Source organism: Sardina pilchardus, chromosome 2, assembly GCF_963854185.1.
Source record: "Sardina pilchardus chromosome 2, fSarPil1.1, whole genome shotgun sequence".
Classification (NCBI taxonomy): Eukaryota; Metazoa; Chordata; class Actinopteri; order Clupeiformes; family Clupeidae; genus Sardina; species Sardina pilchardus.
Genome location: NC_084995.1, coordinates 12,948,647 through 12,970,397, shown reverse-complemented (window position 1 = coordinate 12,970,397; position 21,751 = coordinate 12,948,647). Strand labels below are relative to the sequence as shown.

The 21,751-nt window shown below is 41.2% G+C and overlaps 1 protein-coding gene and 1 long non-coding RNA gene across 2 annotated transcripts; both read right to left on the bottom strand.

Moving 5' to 3' along the window:
* Window positions 1-69: 69 nt before the first annotated feature.
* LOC134063636 (uncharacterized) lies at window positions 70-2,306 on the bottom strand. Its single transcript, XR_009936190.1, has 3 exons — window positions 2,155-2,306; window positions 1,868-1,981; window positions 70-105 (listed from the first exon to the last, which is right to left on the bottom strand). It is a non-coding gene; the product is annotated as an uncharacterized LOC134063636 (long non-coding RNA).
* Window positions 2,307-5,768: 3,462 nt separating this feature from the next.
* LOC134098120 (NACHT, LRR and PYD domains-containing protein 12-like) lies at window positions 5,769-12,539 on the bottom strand. Its single transcript, XM_062551085.1, has 6 exons — window positions 12,503-12,539; window positions 10,221-12,015; window positions 9,063-9,236; window positions 8,406-8,579; window positions 7,789-7,962; window positions 5,769-5,946 (listed from the first exon to the last, which is right to left on the bottom strand). Exons 1-6 carry the CDS (start codon window positions 12,537-12,539, stop codon window positions 5,769-5,771), a joined length of 2,532 nt encoding a protein of 843 aa, XP_062407069.1.
* Window positions 12,540-21,751: the final 9,212 nt, after the last annotated feature.

Here is a 21,751-nt window from a genome sequence, read left to right as displayed (position 1 = left end):
TATTTAACACACACAAACACACTCACACAAACCTCGAATACAGCAGACAACTCATTTTTTGTTGTTGTGCTGAGGAATGGATGAATTGTTTGTTCTTGTTGGATGCTGAGGGACATACAGTGCAATGACAGGAGGTACTGATTAACAAAGTCTATGGGCAAATACATAAGTCTTTAAAGGAGCTATGTGGCGTTTTCTAGGTTAAAACATCCGAAATATACGGCCAAGTCCAGGCTATTTACTCTATGTGAAAACGAGCTATGTGGCATTTCCTTCAGAACATCCAAATATCACTAGACATAAACATACGCAATGTGAAGAAATAACCATATTGACATGTTTACAATGCCTATACTCTGTGTTTTCGAGAAATTAACTGAAGTTAGCATGCAAACCAATTGTCTATTGGGAGAGTGCCCTGTGGCTGCATTCAAGACAGCTCAAAACCGACAAAACTCCACATAGCACCTTTAAAAGTGAACATCAATTCTGAGCTGAGAAGTGATCATGGGAGGTAGGAGACAAGATATGGTTCAAAACAAAAATCAGTGGTCCCATGTCATCCTTGTGGAGCTATTCCCAAGTTTTGCTCAGCCCTGTCTTTCAGTGTCCCGGGAATCGACATAAAATTACTGAGGGAAAACAATCCGGAAGAAAAAAGACCTATATGACCACTATGCTAACAGCAGTCATAATATGTAGATTGAGGGAGGGGGTTAACAGAGTCGTATGTGTGTTGTTTACGATGTGGATGGCTTGAAGAAAGAAACTCCTCCTTACGCTTTCTGTTTTCGCCATATGGGGACAGACATCTACCTGACATCAGTGATTAAAACAGTCTGAGTAAACAGTGAAGGTGTGAAATGTCCTAGGTCTTTCACTCTTGGCTCATGCAAATAGAGACATAGACAACATATTAAACACAATAAGTAAACTCTCTCAGTGACAAGCAGGAAAAGCCAAAGTGGCTACAGTCGTACAGGATTTGTGATTTCATTTCTTATTTCGAATTAGTATTCCACCTGGAAGAACCACTCTATAGCCTATCCCAATGACCTCCCTGAAAATACAGCATGTGTATGCATTTTAGCTCTTTACCTTCACCTGCTCACATGTTAGATGGAGGTGTAACATGATGCATTTAATGTCATTACAGTATATCCATAACACTGCAGGTTGGGAATGTCGGAAAAAATAGAAGAAGCACGGCAATATAACTTTAAAATGAATAGTTTATGGATTGTTTATGCAAGCCTCGTTGAGTTCTTGTTGATATCTGGTACACAATGGGAAACAATTAGTAACAGTCTTGAAAATGGTGAGCCTGCAACATTAACTGCATCTGTGAGTATAAAATCCGTGACAGGTCTTTGTGAGAGGGTGTCAGCTTTGGTCTTTTAAAAGAACAGTATTTTCCAAATCTTTTCAAAGTCCTCTGGCGTATAGGCAGCATTAAAGAAATCAGCTTCTCTTGTCTGAGCATGCAGTTTCATGCATGAAGTTCTCAATGTGCACAATCTTCTTAATCAGACCTACAGCAAAACAATAATCTCTCTTTCGTTTATGCTTACAGTAATGCAACTGTAATTTAGGTAGAAAATCTAATGAGGTCCATCAGCACACCTAATGACCCTGATACAGGATAGCTCATTAGGTGTGCTGACTCTTCCTCACGTTCATAAACACCACAAATAATGCAAGACATTATGGGCAATAATTTAGTTCATTGTGTCCTGTATGATCTGTAGTACTGTCACAGTCATCCCTGTGTTGTCATTCCTGTGCAACTGAATACAGTTGCACAGGAACATACAGTAGGGAGTGTAGGCTGCAGGTAAGGTGTCTGAAGATGGGGGTCTGTCAGTACCTTGTCTCAGGATTGATGTTTCCCTCTTTCACATCCATGATCAGACCCATTGATAGATCACTCATCATGGACACACTGCTGGGTACTGGTGAGTCTGGTTTCTCCTCCACTAGACTTCAGCAAAGTAAAAATGTTTATGAGTTTCACATTGCGTGTTTAGTATAAGTTGCAGCTAATAGTTGGGAAATTACGGTTAAACTCTCTTTTTGAATGCTTCAATACACTGTAAAGGGAAAAGTCAACCCAGATGAGCATCAACCCTCTGTCTACACGCCAGCCTCTGGTACCTGTGATCAGGAGAGGCGTCTTCCTTTCTGAAGTTTATGTGCTGTACGCTTGACAGGTCACTCTCCTCCCCTGTCTCATGGAGAGCAGGAGAACTTGGCCTCCCTCGTCCAGCAGAGCATCCGTGCTGACTCATGATGGAGACAGCTGCACTCACTTCCTGTTTGAGATGCAAGACGTTAAAACATTTTCTAATGGTAAGGAATATGGAGTTCTATAGTAGCAGTTCTATGTCTATGTAACTGAGTCCTCTCAGAGGACTGATCTGTAGGATGTAAACTGTATTCGGCAAGGAGTGCACATTCTGTCCAGAGAACTGTCCATTTGCTCTACTTGGACAGTTGCTCTTGGAGACACAAAGTTTGTTGCCCTCTGCTTGTTCTTGAGAGATGATATCAGATACTTAGTCATGGTGCTGCCAAGCAGCCTTGTGAGAAGAGTTTAATGCCACAGCTTAGCAAGTAAGTAAACACTGGTTACACCCCTTGTAAATAAAAAATTTTGAAAATTGGACCACACCATTTCTGGTGTTTGCCATGCAGCCAAAATGATTATAGGCATTTCTCCTTTCATGGATAATATTATATGTGGGGTTAATTCTTGGTCACTCACACACTCTATGTCACAGTCATCATTATAGTTAGTGGCTAGTTGTCAGAATTGACGACCTATTTCTCTAAAAAGCAAAACAAATTAAACAGTTGCCTTTACCTACCTCAGTCAGCTTGTTGGATTCACTAATCACTGTTATAGTTTTTTATTCTTCTTCTCTGCCTGCTGTAACCTATAGCTGCACTTTAGTTTTGAGTGGTAAGCTTATGGCAGTTGTTTGTGTTTCACAGTGGAGCCCACTAAGCTCGGAGCAAGCTATGGGGACCCCATTGGGGCTCTCTGGACATACCATTGTCCCCTGCACAAAACAGATCAGAAGGGGGCTCTCTCTGAATTGTCGTTGCAGGGTTAGATATAATCAGCTGTCGTCGGAGGCCCCCTTCCAGCTTGCACAGGTCATATTACGGTGCATGTCAGAGTTAGAGCTGATGCTATTCCTGTGGATCATTTGAGCTCTGACAGGAGGGGAGCGGGCAGACAGACATTCGCCGGTGCCTGATGAAAACATAACCTCCTTGGCGGAGGTAATGAACTAGAAATGTAATTCCAAGGAATTAGCAGTGCATGAAAATTGCATATTCAAAGTTGATCATGCAAAAGTAAGACAGTTCAAACAGTTTAAAAGTTGAATTCCACCTCAATTCAACAAATGCCTTCTGCTCGACCATCTCAGATTTGCTTAAAAAAATTACCATCTAAAGAGTAACTATTTAAACTAACTTAACCACAATTTTAGCTTGATTTACCTTATACATCCAGAGAAAAACGTTTTTGAACATGGTACCCCCCTTCTGATTTTTGCCACTTTTGCACGCTCATCTAAATCAGCGGCAAAGTTCAGATGTCATTATCTCAAAAGTGTTCAAGCTAAAGACTTCAAATTTTCTGTGAATAATAATCGCTTCATAGATTTAATCTGACTGATCAGAATGCTGCTAATACTGAGTTCATGGATGTTTTAAAATGTAAGGACATTCTAATCTCATCCCATGACTCCAACACACCAACTTGATCAACTAAACACTGGAAATGGTTGATAGCTCAGAATATGACTGATATCGAACAATAAGCATAGCTTAAAAAAAAAAAAAAAAAAAAAAAAAAAACACATAAGGGCATTCAAAAAGGAGCCTTCAAAGAATATCATCCATCTGCAGGTTCAAATGACTCCATGGTGTTCCCCCTTCTCCTCCTATTGCTCTAGCAGGACATTCTCCAACCCATTAAAACACCCAGAATGCATCAGTCCCCTCTGACACTATTGGCAGCGCTGTCTGTGCTTCTTGTTGGACCTCTGACCCCTTCTCAGCTGGGTGCTGTATGAGGGAGATGCTCCACACACATGTGATGGCAGGGACAAACACACAGCACCCAAATAATCAGCAGCAGCCACAAGCCCAGACCAAACTAACAATCCCCCCCTCTCTCTCTCTCACACACTCACACACATACACAAGTACACACGCTGGGCAGTGTGCATTTTTCGGAAGTTACGTCAGAGTAGACTGTCCGAAAGTCTCACTAGATGGGTACTTCGTTTGGCGTGATTTCCAAGTGTGCATGATGCATCTTTTTTGGCCTCAGATATCCCATAATACTGTAAGACTCCCGACTCCTGTTGGAACTTCAGCTCTTTATTTATGAATCAAACGACAAACGAGTTGCTGTTAGCCACAACTCACGCTAATAATAGTGCTATTCACAAACACTGTACCTCTCGTCACACTGTCCAACTTCACTCTCAGAACTACACACCACACACACACACGCGTAACTCCACCCCCCCCCCCCCCCCCAGTTCCCCTTAAAGGGACACAACCGTTTTGTGAACACAACTCAGTTAAAGGTAACATTTAACAGGATATCACAATACATTGCACAGCGCAGGTCAAGCTCCACACGTCATGCAAATCGTCAAGCAACACACACCCCTCCCCGAGTCAGGTGACGCCAACTTTGTGCTGTTCAAATGTAGGGACGCATACTGAGGAGCAAGCTAACTGAGACGCTGAAGAACGGTACAATCCAGCGTGCGCCCTTGACAATTGGACACAGCCAGGGTGCCTGTTAGTGTTCTTGTAGTCCAGGGTTCTTTATTGTTGTGGTCAGGGTGCATGTTAGTGTTCTTGTTGTCCAGCATTCTTTAGTGTTGTGGGAGCATGATAGTGTTCCTGTAGTCCAGGGTTCAAGGCCTCATGTGGTCTCTGCTGCCTCCCCTCCCTACAGATTCCATATGGTTTCTGTCCATTAGAGGGCACTGGAATACAGAACTGGGTCCCCACCTGTAAACACCTCCCCCTGTTGTGTTCGTACATGTTGATGATGATACCCACATTGTGGAAATATTATTGGTGAGGTGTACTATATCTGTGTATCCAGCTATAACAGACTGGTATTTTAACTAGAGGGGATTCCATAGTGCATCTGTAGGTGCTTGATCTAAAGCGGTGGAATGTGCAGGGCTTTGAATGTAGTCAATGATGGCACTCATGAACACTGTAATGATAGCACATTTTATTAACATATAACATTAAGTCAGAGCAGATATTCATTTATCACTTTTAAATATTGGTTTAATCATTGGTATTGATTATATATTATACAAAATTGCAGCTGGATGATCATCTGGTCCCGAGTGTCTAGAAAGTGCAGCATCAGCAGCAGCTCTGCTCCAGTCACACTGATGGATGATTGATGGCTCTACACTTAATACCTGTTGAGGAGATTTGGCAGATTCCATCATGCTCAATATGAGGTTTCTCCATTAGGATTCCTCAACACTAACATGTGTAAACATGCAGAACAGTTCTGCTCCACTCAGATTAATGACTCACTAAAGGTTCTTCAGTTTCAACCTATTTTTTTACAGTCTATGGTTAGAAAATGTTAACTTTTTTACAGATCACACAGATGACAATAGTGTGTGCAAAAGACACTGACACATGTTACAGTAATAAACACAGTGGATAACCTGGATTGTGATTATATGTGCTGTATTAATTACTTACTTTAGTTCAGTCAGTTTATATGTAGGGTCTCTTCGTAGAGCAGAGAGCAGCTCCACTCCAGACTGCTGCAGTGTGTTGTGTCTCAGGTCCAGCTCTCTCAGACTGGAGGGGTTTGATCTGAGAGCTGCAGCTAGAGATGAACAGCTCCTCTCTGTGAGCATAGATGACTGCAACCTGAGAGAGACACATACAGATTTAAAATACACTTTAGAAACAACACAAGCTCATCCCAACATCTCATAAACGTTCATGTTGTGTTTGCAACATGGCTACAGGTTACAGCTCATTACAATTACAGTTTTTTCCAATCTTTTACACACTAAAATTAAGATTATCAGACAGTTAACAAAACTTAACACTTAAGAAGCAAAACACCTGCGCAGAGTAGTACATTAAGCACAAATTCAGCTTCACACTTTTTGCAAAACATTACACACAGTGAATGTCAAAACGTAAAACACATTTTCACACCTTAGACACAGATAAAGATTGTACTTCCTTCTCATTACAAAGCCCTGGCTTGCCAATGACCACACTAATGAACAAATTGAATAATCACATACACAGGTGCGTAAGCACACATGTGCAAAATTGAAAACGCAGCACTCAGGTGTGTTATGCAGTCTTGCCTTGCCAACAAAGACATAAGGTGCTTCACAACATGCCTCCTCGATCCTCGATCCTCGAGGGGCGTTCCCACTGATCTTTAACTAACACTGGATAGCCTGGTTTTATGTCTATGGCAGCGGTGGCATGGCATCAAAGATCCTTGATTACTGACAGCTGAGCACTGACGTAACAATTAATCTTTGCCGCCAAAGGGTCTCAATGTAAACTCTATGGGGATGTTAAACTCTTTTATTGTAAATATCTCAAAAAGTATGAAGTTCACAAATGTCAAAAATACAATCGTCAAATCTCCGTTACAAAATCTTTGTAGGAGTGCTTGAATGACGTCAAACGGTTAAGTGGTTTTAGCGTTATTAACCCTTGATTTAATCTTAAGAAGAACAGTGATAACAGTGCATTGCATTTACATGCAATGTAATTATCCTTCCTAAAAATGCACTCGGGTATCTTTTTTTTGTTGTTTTTTGTTTTTTTTGTTGTCAGCCTTCGGCTTCGTGCCTGCGGCGAACCACAGCCGTGGCGATATTGGCCAACAACACCACTCCCACTCGTGCGATAATGCTTAAATGTTCAAAGTGTAGGTGTGTGTGTGTGTGTGTGTGTGTGTGTGTGTGTGTGTTTCCTTTGATGCGTAAAATCAGTTATTGCTAGTGTAGTGGAATAGGCCTACTACAGCTTACAGGAATTCCCATTATAATGCCAGGTAGCTTTGTTGATTAACAACAAAAAATAGAATAGCCTACCTCATTCACATGAGATTACAGCTACAGTAACAGTAGCCTACTGTATATAATAACTACAGCATCTTGAAGTTGCACAGGTTATAATCCGTTGCCATTTACTGTATGACTGTCAAATGTATAAATGGACTGGAAAAACTGCATATGACTCGAAAAGCAGCATGGCCATCATCGCTTGAAATGGGCACAATGAATCGGGGAAGGGAACATGGGCTTGTACGTCATCTATTTTCACATGGTTCCGCAACACACTACTGACACACCATCCACATTTGTCTGATACATCTGTAGAGCAAAATGAGTTCTGGCTCTCCACTAGATCTAAATAGCTCCACTTCGAAGACGCTGATACGATGGCCGAATGTGGACGGGAGGACGAATCAAAACAAAAGTGTGTCGGATACAATTGTATCCGACATATTGTAGACGTAGCTGCAGACTTGAAGAGTCCTGCATACACACAAAGATATAAAGACACGCACACGCGCACACACACACACACACACACACACACACACACACACACACACACACACACACACACACACACACACACACACACACACACACACACACACACACACACACACACACACACAAAGACAAAGACATGAAGTCACACACACAAACACACTTGCAGACTTACTCCAGTGTCTCCAGTCTACAGTTTGAATGCTCCAGACCAGTAGAAAGCAGCTCCACTCCTGAATCTCTCAGATTATTTTCACTCAGGTTCAGATGTCTCAGACTGTTAGAGTTTGATCTGAGAGTTGAAGATAAAGCTGAACAGCTCTTCACTGTGAGGTTACAATCCCTCAACCTGTAGATACACACATTAACATTAAAGCATGAAGATGATAATCACCGCATTATAGAACACAGTGACACCACAGCACACACACACACACACACACACACACACACACACGCAAACACAGTGTACATCTTGCCTACTGTACATGTCAGGAAACAGAATAGACGAATCCCATAAATCTTCAGCACAGTTACTGTAAAGTCTAATATCCTTACTTAAAATGTTTAGTAAATATAACTCAGTTTTTATCTTTTCTATATTATGTTGATTGTAACTTTTGAGAACACAGGCATGCGGATCTGCTCACACACACACACACACACACACACACACACACACACACACACACACACACACACACACACACACACACACACACACACACACACACACACACACACACACACACACACACACACACACACACACACACACGCACGCAGACTTACTCCAGTTTCTCCAGTCTACAGTTTAGATGCTCCAGACCAGTAGAAAGCAGCTCCACTCCTGAATCTTTCAGATTATTTTCACTCAGGTTCAGCTGTTTCAGACTGGAAGAGTTTGAGCTGAGAGCTGTAGATAAAGCTGCACAGCCCTTCTCTGTTAGGTTACAATCTCTAAGCCTGTAGAAAACACACACATTAACATTAAGGCATAGAGCTAATAATCCCTTTAAAAAAAAAAAAACAGACACAGGGTAAGGATAAATACACACAAACAAACAGTGTACATCTTGTCTACATGTCAGAAAATAGAACAGACAAATCCCAGACATTTTCAGCACAGTGTGCTTAAATGTGTGTATGTGTGTGTGTGTGTGTGTGTGTGTGTGTGTGAGAGAGAGAGAGAGAGAGAAAGAGAGAGAGTGAGTGTGTAAGAGAAGAAGAGAGAGAGAGAGAGATTATCCATGTCTCTATGTAACAGATACAGACATGCGGGTCTGCATACACACACACACACACACACACACACACACACACACACACACACACACACACACACACACACACACACACACACACACACACACACACACACACACACACACACACACACACACACGCGCAAACAAATAGTCACACACTCAAACACACTTGCAGACTTACTCCAGTGTCTCCAGTCTACAGTTTGGATGCTCCAGACCAGTAGAAAGCAGCTCCACTCCTGAATCTCCCAGATTATTGACACTCAGGTGCAGCTGTCTTGCACTGGAAGAGTTTGAGCTGAGAGCTGTAGATAAAGCTGCACAGCTCTTCACTGTGAGGTCACAACACCTCAGCCTGTAGACACACACACATTAACATTAAGGAATAGAGATGAGAATCACTCGTTTAAAACACTGACAACACAGTGTAAGGATAAACACAAACACATTGTACATCTTGTCTACAGCTTAGAAAATTTAACAGACAAATCCAACACATCTTCAGCACAGTCGGAGTGTGCTGAAAGTGTAACTCTGGCGAGAACTGACCCCGGGCCTTTTTCTGCATTAAAGCATATCAAATAAACCTCAGAGACAGATGACTACACTATACACTATAGTCCCAAATTGCAAGGGAATCGACTGAAACGTCAAGACAAAGTACTACTGTGCTACTTTTTTGTACATTGGGCTTGTCAACCAGATAACCGTATATGGCGGGCCAATAGATCTCTGGTTACTTGCTAATGTAGTCTACCCATTCTGTTATCAGCATAGCTAAGAGTAATTTATTAAACGTATGCAGGTTTAGATAGTTTTAGCGACTATTGAATTCTTTCTAGAGTCTCGATGTATTTATATGATACTCTGCTATTGTAAAGAGCAAACGTCTCACTACTTCTTGCTACACAATTGAAATGCTTTTCTTGTGGAGGTGAAGGATGAACTACGGGCAAAAACAAAGAGCTACATCTACTGATAAGGTAATGTTTCACGATTCTCGCTAGATCTGGCGAGACGTCATTGCATGGCTGGATTTCTCGGTCGGGACTCACTATGTCTATGCCGTTTAGCTATGCTATGTGAACGACTCACCTATTACAAGTTTGTTTACCATCAAGGTGAACATTTTGCATAGTGGACCTTTAAGATACAGTTCACGGTCCTGAGGTTCCAATGATAGGGTATACCTTGACAGCTCAACATGCTATTAGCTGCGCCATTTTTCTGACCCCATATTGTGCGCACCCAACCTATGCTCGGGATGTTTACAAACATTGAAGGGGTGTATTGAATACATCCTCAAATAATGTATTTAGTCACTGGACTGAATACTCACAGGATGTTTTTTGATACTTTGACCACTGGCAGCGTCCTCAGCAGACCTGCGTCTGATCTGGCAGGTGAATAAAGTCCTCCATAATCCTCCAGGTGAAACTCCTCTATTTCCTGGTCTGTCATCAGCAACACAAAAGCCAGAGCTGACAGCTGGGAAAGAGAGAGATCTTCTTTGGATTCTTTTCCCTTCCTCAAGTAGCCCTGGACCTCCTCCACCAGAGAGTGGTCATTCAGTTCATTCAGACAGTGGAACAGGTTGATGCATCTCTCTGGGTTAGTGGATTCTCTGATCTTCTCCTTTATGTACTTGACTGTTTCCTCTGTATGTAATGAGCTGTTTCCTGTTTGTGGCTGCAGGTCTTGTAAGTGTTTCTGATTGGACTCCAGTGAGAGGCCCAAAAGAAACCTCAGGAAAAGGTCCAGGTGTCCATGCTCACTGTTTAATGCCAGATCCACTGCAGCCTTGTACAGGTCATTGATGTTTTCATTATTTGTCTTCAGAAATGAAAATACAGCTTTTGGCTTTTGATCCAGTACATTGATCCTGCTGTTCTGGAAGGAGAGGAACACATATAGAGCTGCTAGAAACTCCTGAATGCTCAGATGAACAAAGCAGAACACTTTCCCCTGGTACAGGCCAGCCTCCTCTCTGAAGATCTGAGTGCACACTCCTGAGTACACTGATGCTTGTGTGACATCTATTCCGCACTCTTTCAGGTCCTCATCATAGAAGATCAGATTGCCCTTCTGCAGCTGTTGAAAGGCCAGTTTCCCCAGAGACAGAATGGTCTTCTGGTTCCAGATGTTTTCATACTTCTGACTCCTGTGTTTGGATTGTATGATCAGGAAGTGTGTGTACATTTGAGTCAAAGACTTTGGAATCTCTCCACTCTCTACTTCAGTCATGATGAATTCCAGAACAGTGGCTGCCATCCAACAGAAGACGGGAATGTGGCACATGATGTAGAGGCTCCTGGATGACTTCAGATATGTGATGATTCTGCTGGCCAGCTCCTCTTTTGTGATTTTCCTCCTGAAGTACTCCTCCTTCTGTGGGTCACTGAAACCCCGGATTTCAATCACCTGGTCCACAAACTCTGGAGGGATTTTATTGGCTGCTGCTGGTCGGGAGGTGATCCAAACAAGAGCAGTGGGAAGCAGATTTCCCTGGATCAGGTTTGTGAGAAGGACATCCACAGAGGCAGATTCTCTTAGGTTGTAAATGCATTCGTTGTGCTGGAAATCCAGAGGAAGTCTGCTTTCGTCCAGACCATCAAAAATAAAGGCAATGTTGTATCGCTCCTGGTTGGAGAAGGCAAAGTCTTTTGTTTCAGTGAAAAAATGATGAATGAAGTCCATAAAGGTGAAGTTTTGGTCTTTAATCAGATTCAGCTCCCTAAAAGGAAGAGGAAATATAAAATGGATATATTGATTTGCTTTGCCTTCAGTCCAGTCCAGAATGAATTTCTGCACAGAAACTGTTTTTCCAATGCCAGCCACTCCCTTTGTCAGCACAGTTCTGATGGGTTTGTCCTGTCCAGGTAAGGGTTTGAAGATGTCCGTATATTTGATTGTTTTTTCCCCCTTTGTTACTTGTCTCTTGGATACCATCTCAATCTGTCTGACTTCATGTTCAGTATTGATCTCTGTACTTCCCCCCTCTGTGATGTAGAGCTCTGTGTAGATCTTCTCCAGAAAAGTAGACTTTCCCTGCTTTGGGATGCCTTCACATACACTCTGGCACTTCTTTGCTAGCCTATATTTGAGCTCTTGTTGACATCTAGGAAGCTGTCCATCTGAATATAAAGGCACAAGTCCACTATTATAAGTGTGCGAAATGAGCCCTTTGCAGTAGCACATGCAGCCTTCATGTTGTGAGAAATGATATCCTTATAGTAGTCATGGCAGTTTGTGTTTAAAGACAATAACTTTTCTAACAGTTCTCAGTATTCATGCATCAGACTCATGTAAGAGCATCTTATGAAGCCGTCGGATGATAGTTAAGAGTAATATGACACTGTTATACTTCTAAATACTGAATATTTGTTATCGGTTAAATTGCTCAAGGATTCTATTGATGTTTTATCCGCTTTATTCTGTATCTGCAAGAATACAAATAAATATAGACCCTTTTATTACTGTTAACTGATTGGATTCGATTTCACTGGAGTAATTAGGTGAACATGAGTTCTGCCGGATTCTTAAATGTTTTTCAAATTATGTTGTAATAAAAACAAACTAAGTTCAGTAATCAGTAATTAATGTACAATATAAATCACTCACATTTCTCCAGCTGCTGAGCGAGGATCTCCTGACTCATGTTCCTCAGGATGTGCTGCAATCTTCAGAGCTCCATCTCTGGCATCTCTCTGGTCCTCCTTATCCTCCTCATCATCACAAGGGGATTCTGGGTAATCATGACTCAGGAGCTTCTTGAGTTTCTTCAGTTCATTCTTAATGAAAGTGATGACTTTTTCCTCAAGCTTCTGTTTCTCAAAAACAAGTTATTCCATCAGTAATGAAATATACATGACGATTTGGTCAGCAAATATTCTCTATTTGCTAGTCCGCAAACATTCTCTATTTATTCAGTGATCTCCAATTCATTACATTACACCATAACAATAACTGTGTAAAATAGCTGTAGAACAATGTCTTGAAATGGTCATGATTATTTAGTTTATGGCATCAGTGGATGAATTATTTCACACACACACACACACACACACACACACACACACACACACACACACACACACCTGAAATACAGCAAAAAGGGCTTTTTCAGTTGGATTAATGATTTGTTCTTCCTGTTGGCTGCTGAAGGAAATATAAGGACAGAGCAGATGTAGTGTTCACAGGGACATGTATTTATGGTGTGCAACATTGACATTATGTTCATTAATAAGGAAATGCACATTCATGTACGTTATATTCAGTAAACTAGAAGGAACAAGTCTCTTGCAGAAAGAGACAAGGGGCTAAGGGCTAAAACTATCTCAGATGGAGACCCGTACTTACCTGGCATCAGAATGACTGCCTCCCTCACTGAAGTAGATAAGATCACCCTTTGACCGATCACTCTTCATGGAAACACAGCTGGGTACAGTTGAATCTGGCCTCTCACCCACTGGCCTTTAGCAAAGTAAACACATCACACAACCCCAAATCAGACAAAGTGGGACATTGTGTTTTATTATTATTAACATTTAAATAGCCTACCTTGGAACACCAGAGTATTATATTATCCTGATATAAAAACAGAAAATCCTTCATTTTCATAACAGCACACTTAATGCAGATTATAGCTTACTGTTCATGAACAACTCCACCTCTTTAATTCAGATGTCTGGTTGAAGCCTCAAAATATTGCAAACAAAGTATAGTTGGTTCAAGGTAGGCTGATACTTTGTCTCCTTGGGACAGACTTTTGAGTCTTGGAGTTGGAAAACATTGGTATTGAGATGCAAGAGTTTTAATCAAATCTGTGCAGCATGCTAATGATGCTAACCGGATTTAATAATAATGTAACTGTTCTATGCGTCATTCCTTTCATGATTGTGAATGTTTTATTTAGATTAAATATGCATGTCGAGGGGGGGGGTGTCCATTGAGCGCGCACGAGAGGGAGGGCGAGAGAAAGCAGGCCAAGGCAAGGGGGGTTACTTTTATAGGCCTACTGTTTGGTAAAGTTGCACGCATAGTCTACAATGAAAACGTGCGAAAGATATGAATGCTTTCACCTGAGCAGAATAATGTGCACCATTGCGACATAGCTTTTTTCCGTCTAACTCTTAAAAATGTTGGTTCCTGAGTAGGCTAAGCTTCCACGCTTCCAGGGATGATCTCGTTTAAATGGAGACAGACGCAGTGACCACGGAGGGGAGGGGCTGTGTGTGAGAGAGAGAGAGAGAGAGAGAGAGAGAGAGAGAGAGAGAGAGAGAGAGAGACGCGTGAGTGACAGAGAGAAAGGAAATGCAGCGAATACGATGCGTGTTTTTAGCGTTAAAAAAATAACTTAATAACGAAACGCGGCCGGTGTGGCGGCCGGTGTTAAACCTGTGGTGCACCGCCACAAATTAGTCGAATTAAGAGTGGTGTCCAATCAGAAAGGAATAAATTACCAGTCCTAACTGCTTTATCAGAAGTAAACAAGTATACAATGCATATAAGGCACACAAGTAGCCTATGTCCTGAGGTCACATGCTCAGCATTTCATATCCCAAACGATAGACTTTTTAAGGAGTTTAATCTTTCTTTTTAGATGGAGATCTGCCTTAATTAGGTAACAGTAATTGAACTTCAGTATACGTAGATAGATAGATACTTTTATTGATCCCCAAGGGAATCTTCAAGGTCCCAGCAGCTTAAGACACCACACACAACATACAGTACATTACAGTGTAAACAGGATACGGGTGGTTGACATGACATGGCCTTTTTTTGGTCCAGAGTGTCAAACTGAAGTAAAGAAATGTCTAATCTGCAAATAAATGTGGTTATATTGTTCAGAAAAACCTGCTTTATATGAACATATGGACCATTCATGGCAGTCATATTCCTATTTCTCAAAATTTTCAGCCAAACCATGAAAAGCTCATATGGCGTGACTGTCCCGAGCCCATTTCATAAAGTTTGATTTTGAATAAAAAAAAATCGAATTAATATATTTTCCCATTACTTAAATACAATGAATACTAAAGATGTCTACTTGTAAGTCGGTAGTGTTTAAAGTCCAGGCATAATATTTTTGAACAAGCCATAAACAAAAACATTTTGTCCCAAAAATCAATATCATATGGTGTGACCCTAAATTATGTTTTTTAAATGTGCAATTGTGTGGAGACCTTTAGGGATAGGGGGTCCTTCCTCATTCAGGAAGTATAATAACTTCTCAGAAGGACATTGAAAGTTTACGTGTTGAGTTATCTCACATATTTCTTTCAATAAATCAAGTATTTCCAGCACTCCTATCTCAGTTCCACTTTTCGCTGTCTTTTGGTGTGACCCATTTTTCAGGAAAATTTCAAAAGTAAATAGTTTATTGGTCAAAATTACCTTTACATCTATGTTACCATGTTAAAGTGAGCATATGACTTTGGTCCTAGCATGTAGCCTCAAGACTCATTGTTCTGCTAAGTGCATGAAACCTCATATGGAGTGACCCCATATCATATGGTGTGATGGGGTTTTGCTGTCACACCATATGATTTATTTGTCACACTATATGATATAATCTGTATTTTCCTACATAAATAATGTTTTTTTCAAACATATGTTTAATTCATAGTTTAGTGTTATACATATTTTAACATATTTAACATTTTGTTAACATTTATTATTTAATATGTGGCACCTATTACCCAAGTGCTATACAATATCTGGTGGAATTCTGTTTTACAAAGTTCTGAGTTTTTAACAGTGATCCTTTATGTGATATATTTGTCTTAAACTGTGATTTATTGTTTGTGAAATGCATATATTCACATTTTTGCGTTAACAGATTGTTATTTGGTGTAATTTATCATATGGTGTGACACCATATCATTTGGTGTGACATCTTGAAACATCAAGAAATTATGAAAATAAAAAGGCTTTCGGAGTCTAAATCATACAAATCTGAATGTGACAGATAGGAAATAGGGTCAGCAAACATTATATGCATTTCATTTCTTTTGTATCACGATATGTCCAAATTAATATGAAGTTTATTGAAAGATTAGGGACAAATGCCTTACTTTGTGTATTGATGAATAAATATACTGTAAAATATAACACATTTCCACAAGGAAATGCTAGATCTTGATGAAGCAAAGATAGAAGATTATGATACACTGACTCACATAAAAAATATATACCCCATCATAGTTTTACACACAATAACTTTCATGTCACACCATATGATAATTATGACCGCCGCTAGCGTAGCTAGCGAAGCGGTCATATAGTTGTTGTCAAAGTTTTTTTTTTTTTTTTTTTTTTTTCTTTTTTCTTTTTTCCCGTCATTTTTCGTCAACGATTCCCGGGACACCGTAACACCGGAGCGCATGAAACTTGGTGGGCATGTAGCCCCAGTAGAGTTCTATGGAAAATTTTCGTTTCGTCCCCGGGGGTCACTCCACCCCCGCGCTGCCCCCGCCCGAAGCCCAAAAATGACAGTTTTTCCTACATAACTACCTGAACCGTGGCACCGAGGATGACAAAATGTTTATGGTATGTTGTTCTCTAGAGCTTGCATCAACTTAGCTTATAACCAGTCATTTGTGATTTGCCCCCCCATCGTAAAAATTGAAAATGCAATGTAATATTGCTTTAATTGCCCCTATCTTCAGATGAGATGTTATGAACTGCACCAAATTTCATGTGTATGATTAACCTGACACCCTCTGGGAGTATGCCAAGTTTTGTGGAATTTCATCCATGGGGGGCTATAAAATAAATGGATTTATGTGTACATTCAGGACTGTATACCCATCGGCCAGTAGATGGTGGTATTATCTGGAGTCTAAATCCCCCCCTGGGGATTTCAAAAACTGTTCCAAACATCTCAATCTCTGCTAGTTTTTGTCCTTAGCCCTATTCGCACGGGATTAGTATTACCTGTGGACCTTTGGTGATTTGTGATAATTGCGGAGAATGTCTGAGATCTTAGTCCCGTGCGAATGTGCCATGTCTGTAATTTGTAAAGTAAAAATTCCGCCGCAAATTACCTACTGTATTTCGCCAAACACAGACGTCCGGTGATAATACTAATCCCGTGCGAATCTGCATCTCAGTGATTGCTATTGCAATTGCATATCTTTTCTACTTTGTGCGTTGTTTTCGGACGTTAGCATACGACATATCCGGCTGTAATGTCAGTGAAAATAGAGTAATTTACAGACTTTGCTTATCCCGTGCGAATGCGCTGCAAGTAACACAGAGGTGGGGCGATAATTTGAAAATGACCAGAGGTCCACAGGTAATACTAATCCCGTGCGAATAGGGCTCTAGAAACATATAAGTGACACCATTAGAAACCTTTAATCAACTAGTTTCCAAATATGTTTTAAAAGAGAATGGTTGCTCTGGGTGCAACAAACATGCAGGAACACACACACACACACACACACACATAAGCCCCTTTCACATTCACCGAATTTAACGCTAAATCAGCCAAATTTAACGTTAAGGCTGTTCCTTTCACATTGACGACACGGGGTGGGGAGTCAACCCGCCTCGGCAATCCAACCCGTCTCGGGGGGTAGTATCAGAGCCGAGCCGTGTTCAATATGAAAGGAACAGCGATCAACCCCGCTATTAGGGGTGTGTGACTGATGACGTATTTGGCAAGGCAGGAGGTTAAAATACAGGAAACACACAAGAGACAAGACAACTTTGCTGTGTCCATAATCTATGGCTGTGTCCAACAATCGCGTTTTTTATACGGAGAGTTCCCTGAACCTCATTTTCTCAACACTTCGGTCAAGTGTTTATTGTTGCTAGGTTACCAAAACCGTCTGCTGCCAGCACGTCTTTTTAGAATGTTTACTTAATGCTAGCTAACTAGCCAACGAGCTAACTGTCAGAGCAGAAGTTGTTCAGGACTCACTCGGCACACTAAAATATGACTTGGACAGACAAAAGGACCTCATTTGGCATTCAAATAACATAACAAGTGGCCCGCCATCATTTGGAAGCTAAACCACGTAGCACTAGCATGACAGTTGTGTTTATCAGGGTTTATCTCCGAGGTCCAAGGCATGCTTGAACGTCATTGTTCACTACCAAATTGCGTGTGACGTGCTGCTAGGCAACGCCTCCCATAACTCGCCTCTGAACCCGGCTTCAAACAACCCCGGGACCAAAACACGTCTACCTTTCACATTGCGAAATCCCCTGAACCTGCTATTTCTTAAACGCTAATGTATCGTTTCTGAATGTGAAAGGGGCTATAAATACACACACACACACGCATACCTACACACACACGCACCACTACATACACACATGTACATAAAACATTATACAAACACATGCACAAACACGCCCACATGCATGCACACATACACCCTTACACACACACACACACACCTACACACACACACACACACACACACACACACACACACACACACACACACACACACACACACACACACACACACACACACACACACACACACACACACATGCACACACACATCTTTGAGTACATTTTGTGAGACCACCGGAGCTGAGAAGTGAGTGTGTGTGTGATGTACTATAGCCTGTGTGTGTGGGTGCGTTTCTGTGTGCCCATCTGTGTGTTTGCATGTGTGTATATGTGTGTATGTGCATGTTCTGTGTGTGTTCTCTTTCTTTCTCTCTCTCTCTCTCTCTCTCTCTCTCTCTCTCTCTCTCTATGTCTGTGTTATCTGTGTGTATTCTGTGTGTGTTCTCTCTTTCTCTCTCTCTCTCTCTGGGTGTGCCTGTGTGTGTGTGTTTGTGTGTGTGTGTGTGTGTGTGTGTGTGTGTGTGTGTGTGTGTGTGTGTGTGTGTGTGTGTGTGTGCGAGTGTGTGTGTGTGTGCGTGTGTGAGTGTGTGTATGTGTGTTTGTGTGTGTGTGTGTATGTGTGTGTGCACACGCGCGCATGTGAGTGTGTGTGTGTGTGTGTGTGTGTGTGTGTGTGTGTGTGTTATCTGATATTGGAGTGACAGTGACGGCAGAGAACACAGTGAACATATACTCAGAAACACATTAAACACACACACAAGCAGACACACACTCACACTAGACAGAGAAGCACTCATACACAAAAGCAAGCGCACACATGCACACACTCATTTACATACATAAAAGTTGCAGTAGGGATGGAGTAGGCGATGGAAACACAAGCGTGATTGATATTTGCGGAGAGAATGTGCAGGACTGAGCGGCGGTCATATTGTGTATCGCTTTGCGGTACATCTAGTTTTAGTCACTAACACAAGACATTAGTGAATAAATATGAATTCCAATACAAATTCTAAAAGATCATACATATTTTGGGAATGGGAGAGTCAGTACAACATAACTAAGTGATTTCCATGCATAATATCTGAATTTTTTTTCAAAAACTTTTTTTCGGCCTAAAACGTCAACCACCCATATACAGAGCAAATCAACATGGCTGAAGAGCAGTAAAAAACTAAAGACTAAAGATAAAGATGTGCATGAGTGTAATGAGGATTGGTACTGTGAACCAGTATGTCAGTTGGTAGTGCATATAAGTCCAACAGTGTAATAGTGCAAGGTCTAGTGACCAGCAATATATATAAAAAAACATACATACACATACACATAAATACACACACACACACACACACACACATACACACACACACACACACACACACACACACACCGGTTCATTATGATCCTAAATGAAGCTAACCTTGTATCTCCATGGCCATCAGTAGAGCCTCCATGCCGACTCATATTGGAGGCAGAGCTGCAGTCACTTCATCAGCACTATATGAATAAAAGACTATTTGAGAACTGCAAAAAAGAGGATAGCAAAGCATATAAAATAACCTACAATGTTTGTGAGTAGCTTTAAATAGGCTTTATTAAGGTAAACTTTAAAGCAGTGTTCTCAAACTTTTTTCAGACCAAGGATCATATAACTACTGTAGTAGTAATAAAGATCACTCACTCACATATCCTAAAAAACCCAATAGGCCTACTTCAATGGTATAGGTTTAATATGATTGTCTTTGACAACTAGCATCAAACTATGTTAATAGTAAACTCAGCTTTCACTGATCATGCTACAAGTGCACTGGCATATAGGCAGGCAGTATTGCACAGCTGTTGGACAATCAAACAATTCAGTAATATTGTAACATGGAACTTCTGTTACTTCCTGTGTATTGGGCATGCTGTTAGCAGGGTGTTTTGTGCAGTAATCTTTCTTAAATTATGTTTTGTTAAAAATAGTACTGTTTTATACTATGGCATGTCTACTCATCAAGTTGAGTTATTGAGTCATGGAATTAGTTTAACATGTGTGGCACCGTTTAGCAGTGAAGGTCAGTCTGTCCCTTTGATGAACCGGATTCCAAATGTCCAAGCATGATTAGTTTATGGCAGAGACTATTTGCACCCGGGTGGAAATAATGAACATTACTATTTACACCCGGGTGTAAATAGTGTATAATCAACAATACTATTTACACCTGGATGCAAATAATCAACATTACTGTTTACACCCGGGTGCAGAGAGCGGTCAACATACCTGTGGTGTGCTGGCACTCCCTGCCCGGTACTCCTTGTATTTGCTGGACCAGCGTAAGCGTCTCTGTTGGTGTTGCATTCAAGTTTTTATTCTTTTAAGTGGAATAAAGTCCAAATAAATATCCAAACCAGAAGCTTGTCCCAATGTCAAGTGGCTATAAGTGAAAGGGATGAACATCGGCCAATTTCCACCAGCACGCCTCAACTCATGTCTGCGTTGATTGAAAGGACAGGTGTCATTTACAAATTTGCCACAGGTAGTGTCATCGCTGAAGCTCTGCCTGTAAGTCAGTGCTTTCCTTACCATGTGACCTAACCTATCCTAACATTGCACCCTCTGATATTACCCTGAGATGGTAAGACAGCTCAAGGTTCACAAGCAGAGTCTGTTCCTTATAAAAAGTTAATCAATAATACTTAGCAGGCTCGTGTATGAACCTGTTACTGGAGATGGAGTCTCATTCCTGATGTGTTACTGCACATGTATCACATGACATGTTATGTCATCAGGATTTAGTGTTATGATATGGCAGTGTCTATGTCTCAGTGTAGTCCTGGGTTGGTTTAAAGCTCTGGTACTTCAAGCACTCTCAGCATTACCGCTTCACAAACAGCAGTTCTGTTTCCTCCTGCTATCATTATGAGGCAGCACAAGTGGCTCAAAGTAACATCAAGCTCATCAAGCTTCTGCATTAGTGCTCAGTGGACTGCTGTACTGCTCTACAAAGACATTAACAGTTGGAATGTTACAGCACACTGCCATTCATCTCAAAGACACTGCAGGCCTCATCAAATACTCCAAAGACATTGCCATCTACACTATATTGCCAAAAGTATTGGGTCACTTGCCTTGATGTGCATATGAACTAAGTGACCTCACATTCTTAAACCATAGGGATAATATGACATTGGTCCACTCTTTGCAGTTATGACAGCTTCAGCTCTTCTAAGAAGGCTTTCCACAAGGTTTAAGAAGGTGGGATTTTTGACCATTCTTCCATAAGCGTATTTGTCAGGTCACACACTGATGTTGGACGAGGAGATTGGCTCTCCGCCTCCGCTCTCATTCATCCAGAAGGTGTTCTATTGGGTTCACGTCAGGACTCTGTAGGTCAGTCAATTTCATCCATACCAAACTCAGTCATCCATGTCTTTGTGGACATTGCTTTGTGCAATGGCGCACAGTGATGTTGGAACATCCCCAAACTGGTCCCACAAAGTTGAGAGCATGGAATTTTTCAAAATCTCTTGGTTAATGCTGAACCATTCAGAGTTCCTTTTTGACTGGAACTATG

Excerpts from the sequence above, each read along its gene's own strand:
- LOC134098120 (XM_062551085.1), bottom strand. The coding sequence starts at position 12,539 with ATGAGTCAGGAGATCCTCGCTCAGCAGCTGGAGAAAT. Across the intron at positions 12,016-12,502 it reads CGCTCAGCAGCTGGAGAAAT|ATGGACAGCTTCCTAGATGT; the intron begins GTGAGTGATTTA and ends CTTTATATTCAG. Across the intron at positions 5,947-7,788 it reads TGTAGACTGGAGACACTGGA|GTTGCAGTCATCTATGCTCA; the intron begins GTAAGTCTGCAA and ends TGTCTCTCTCAG.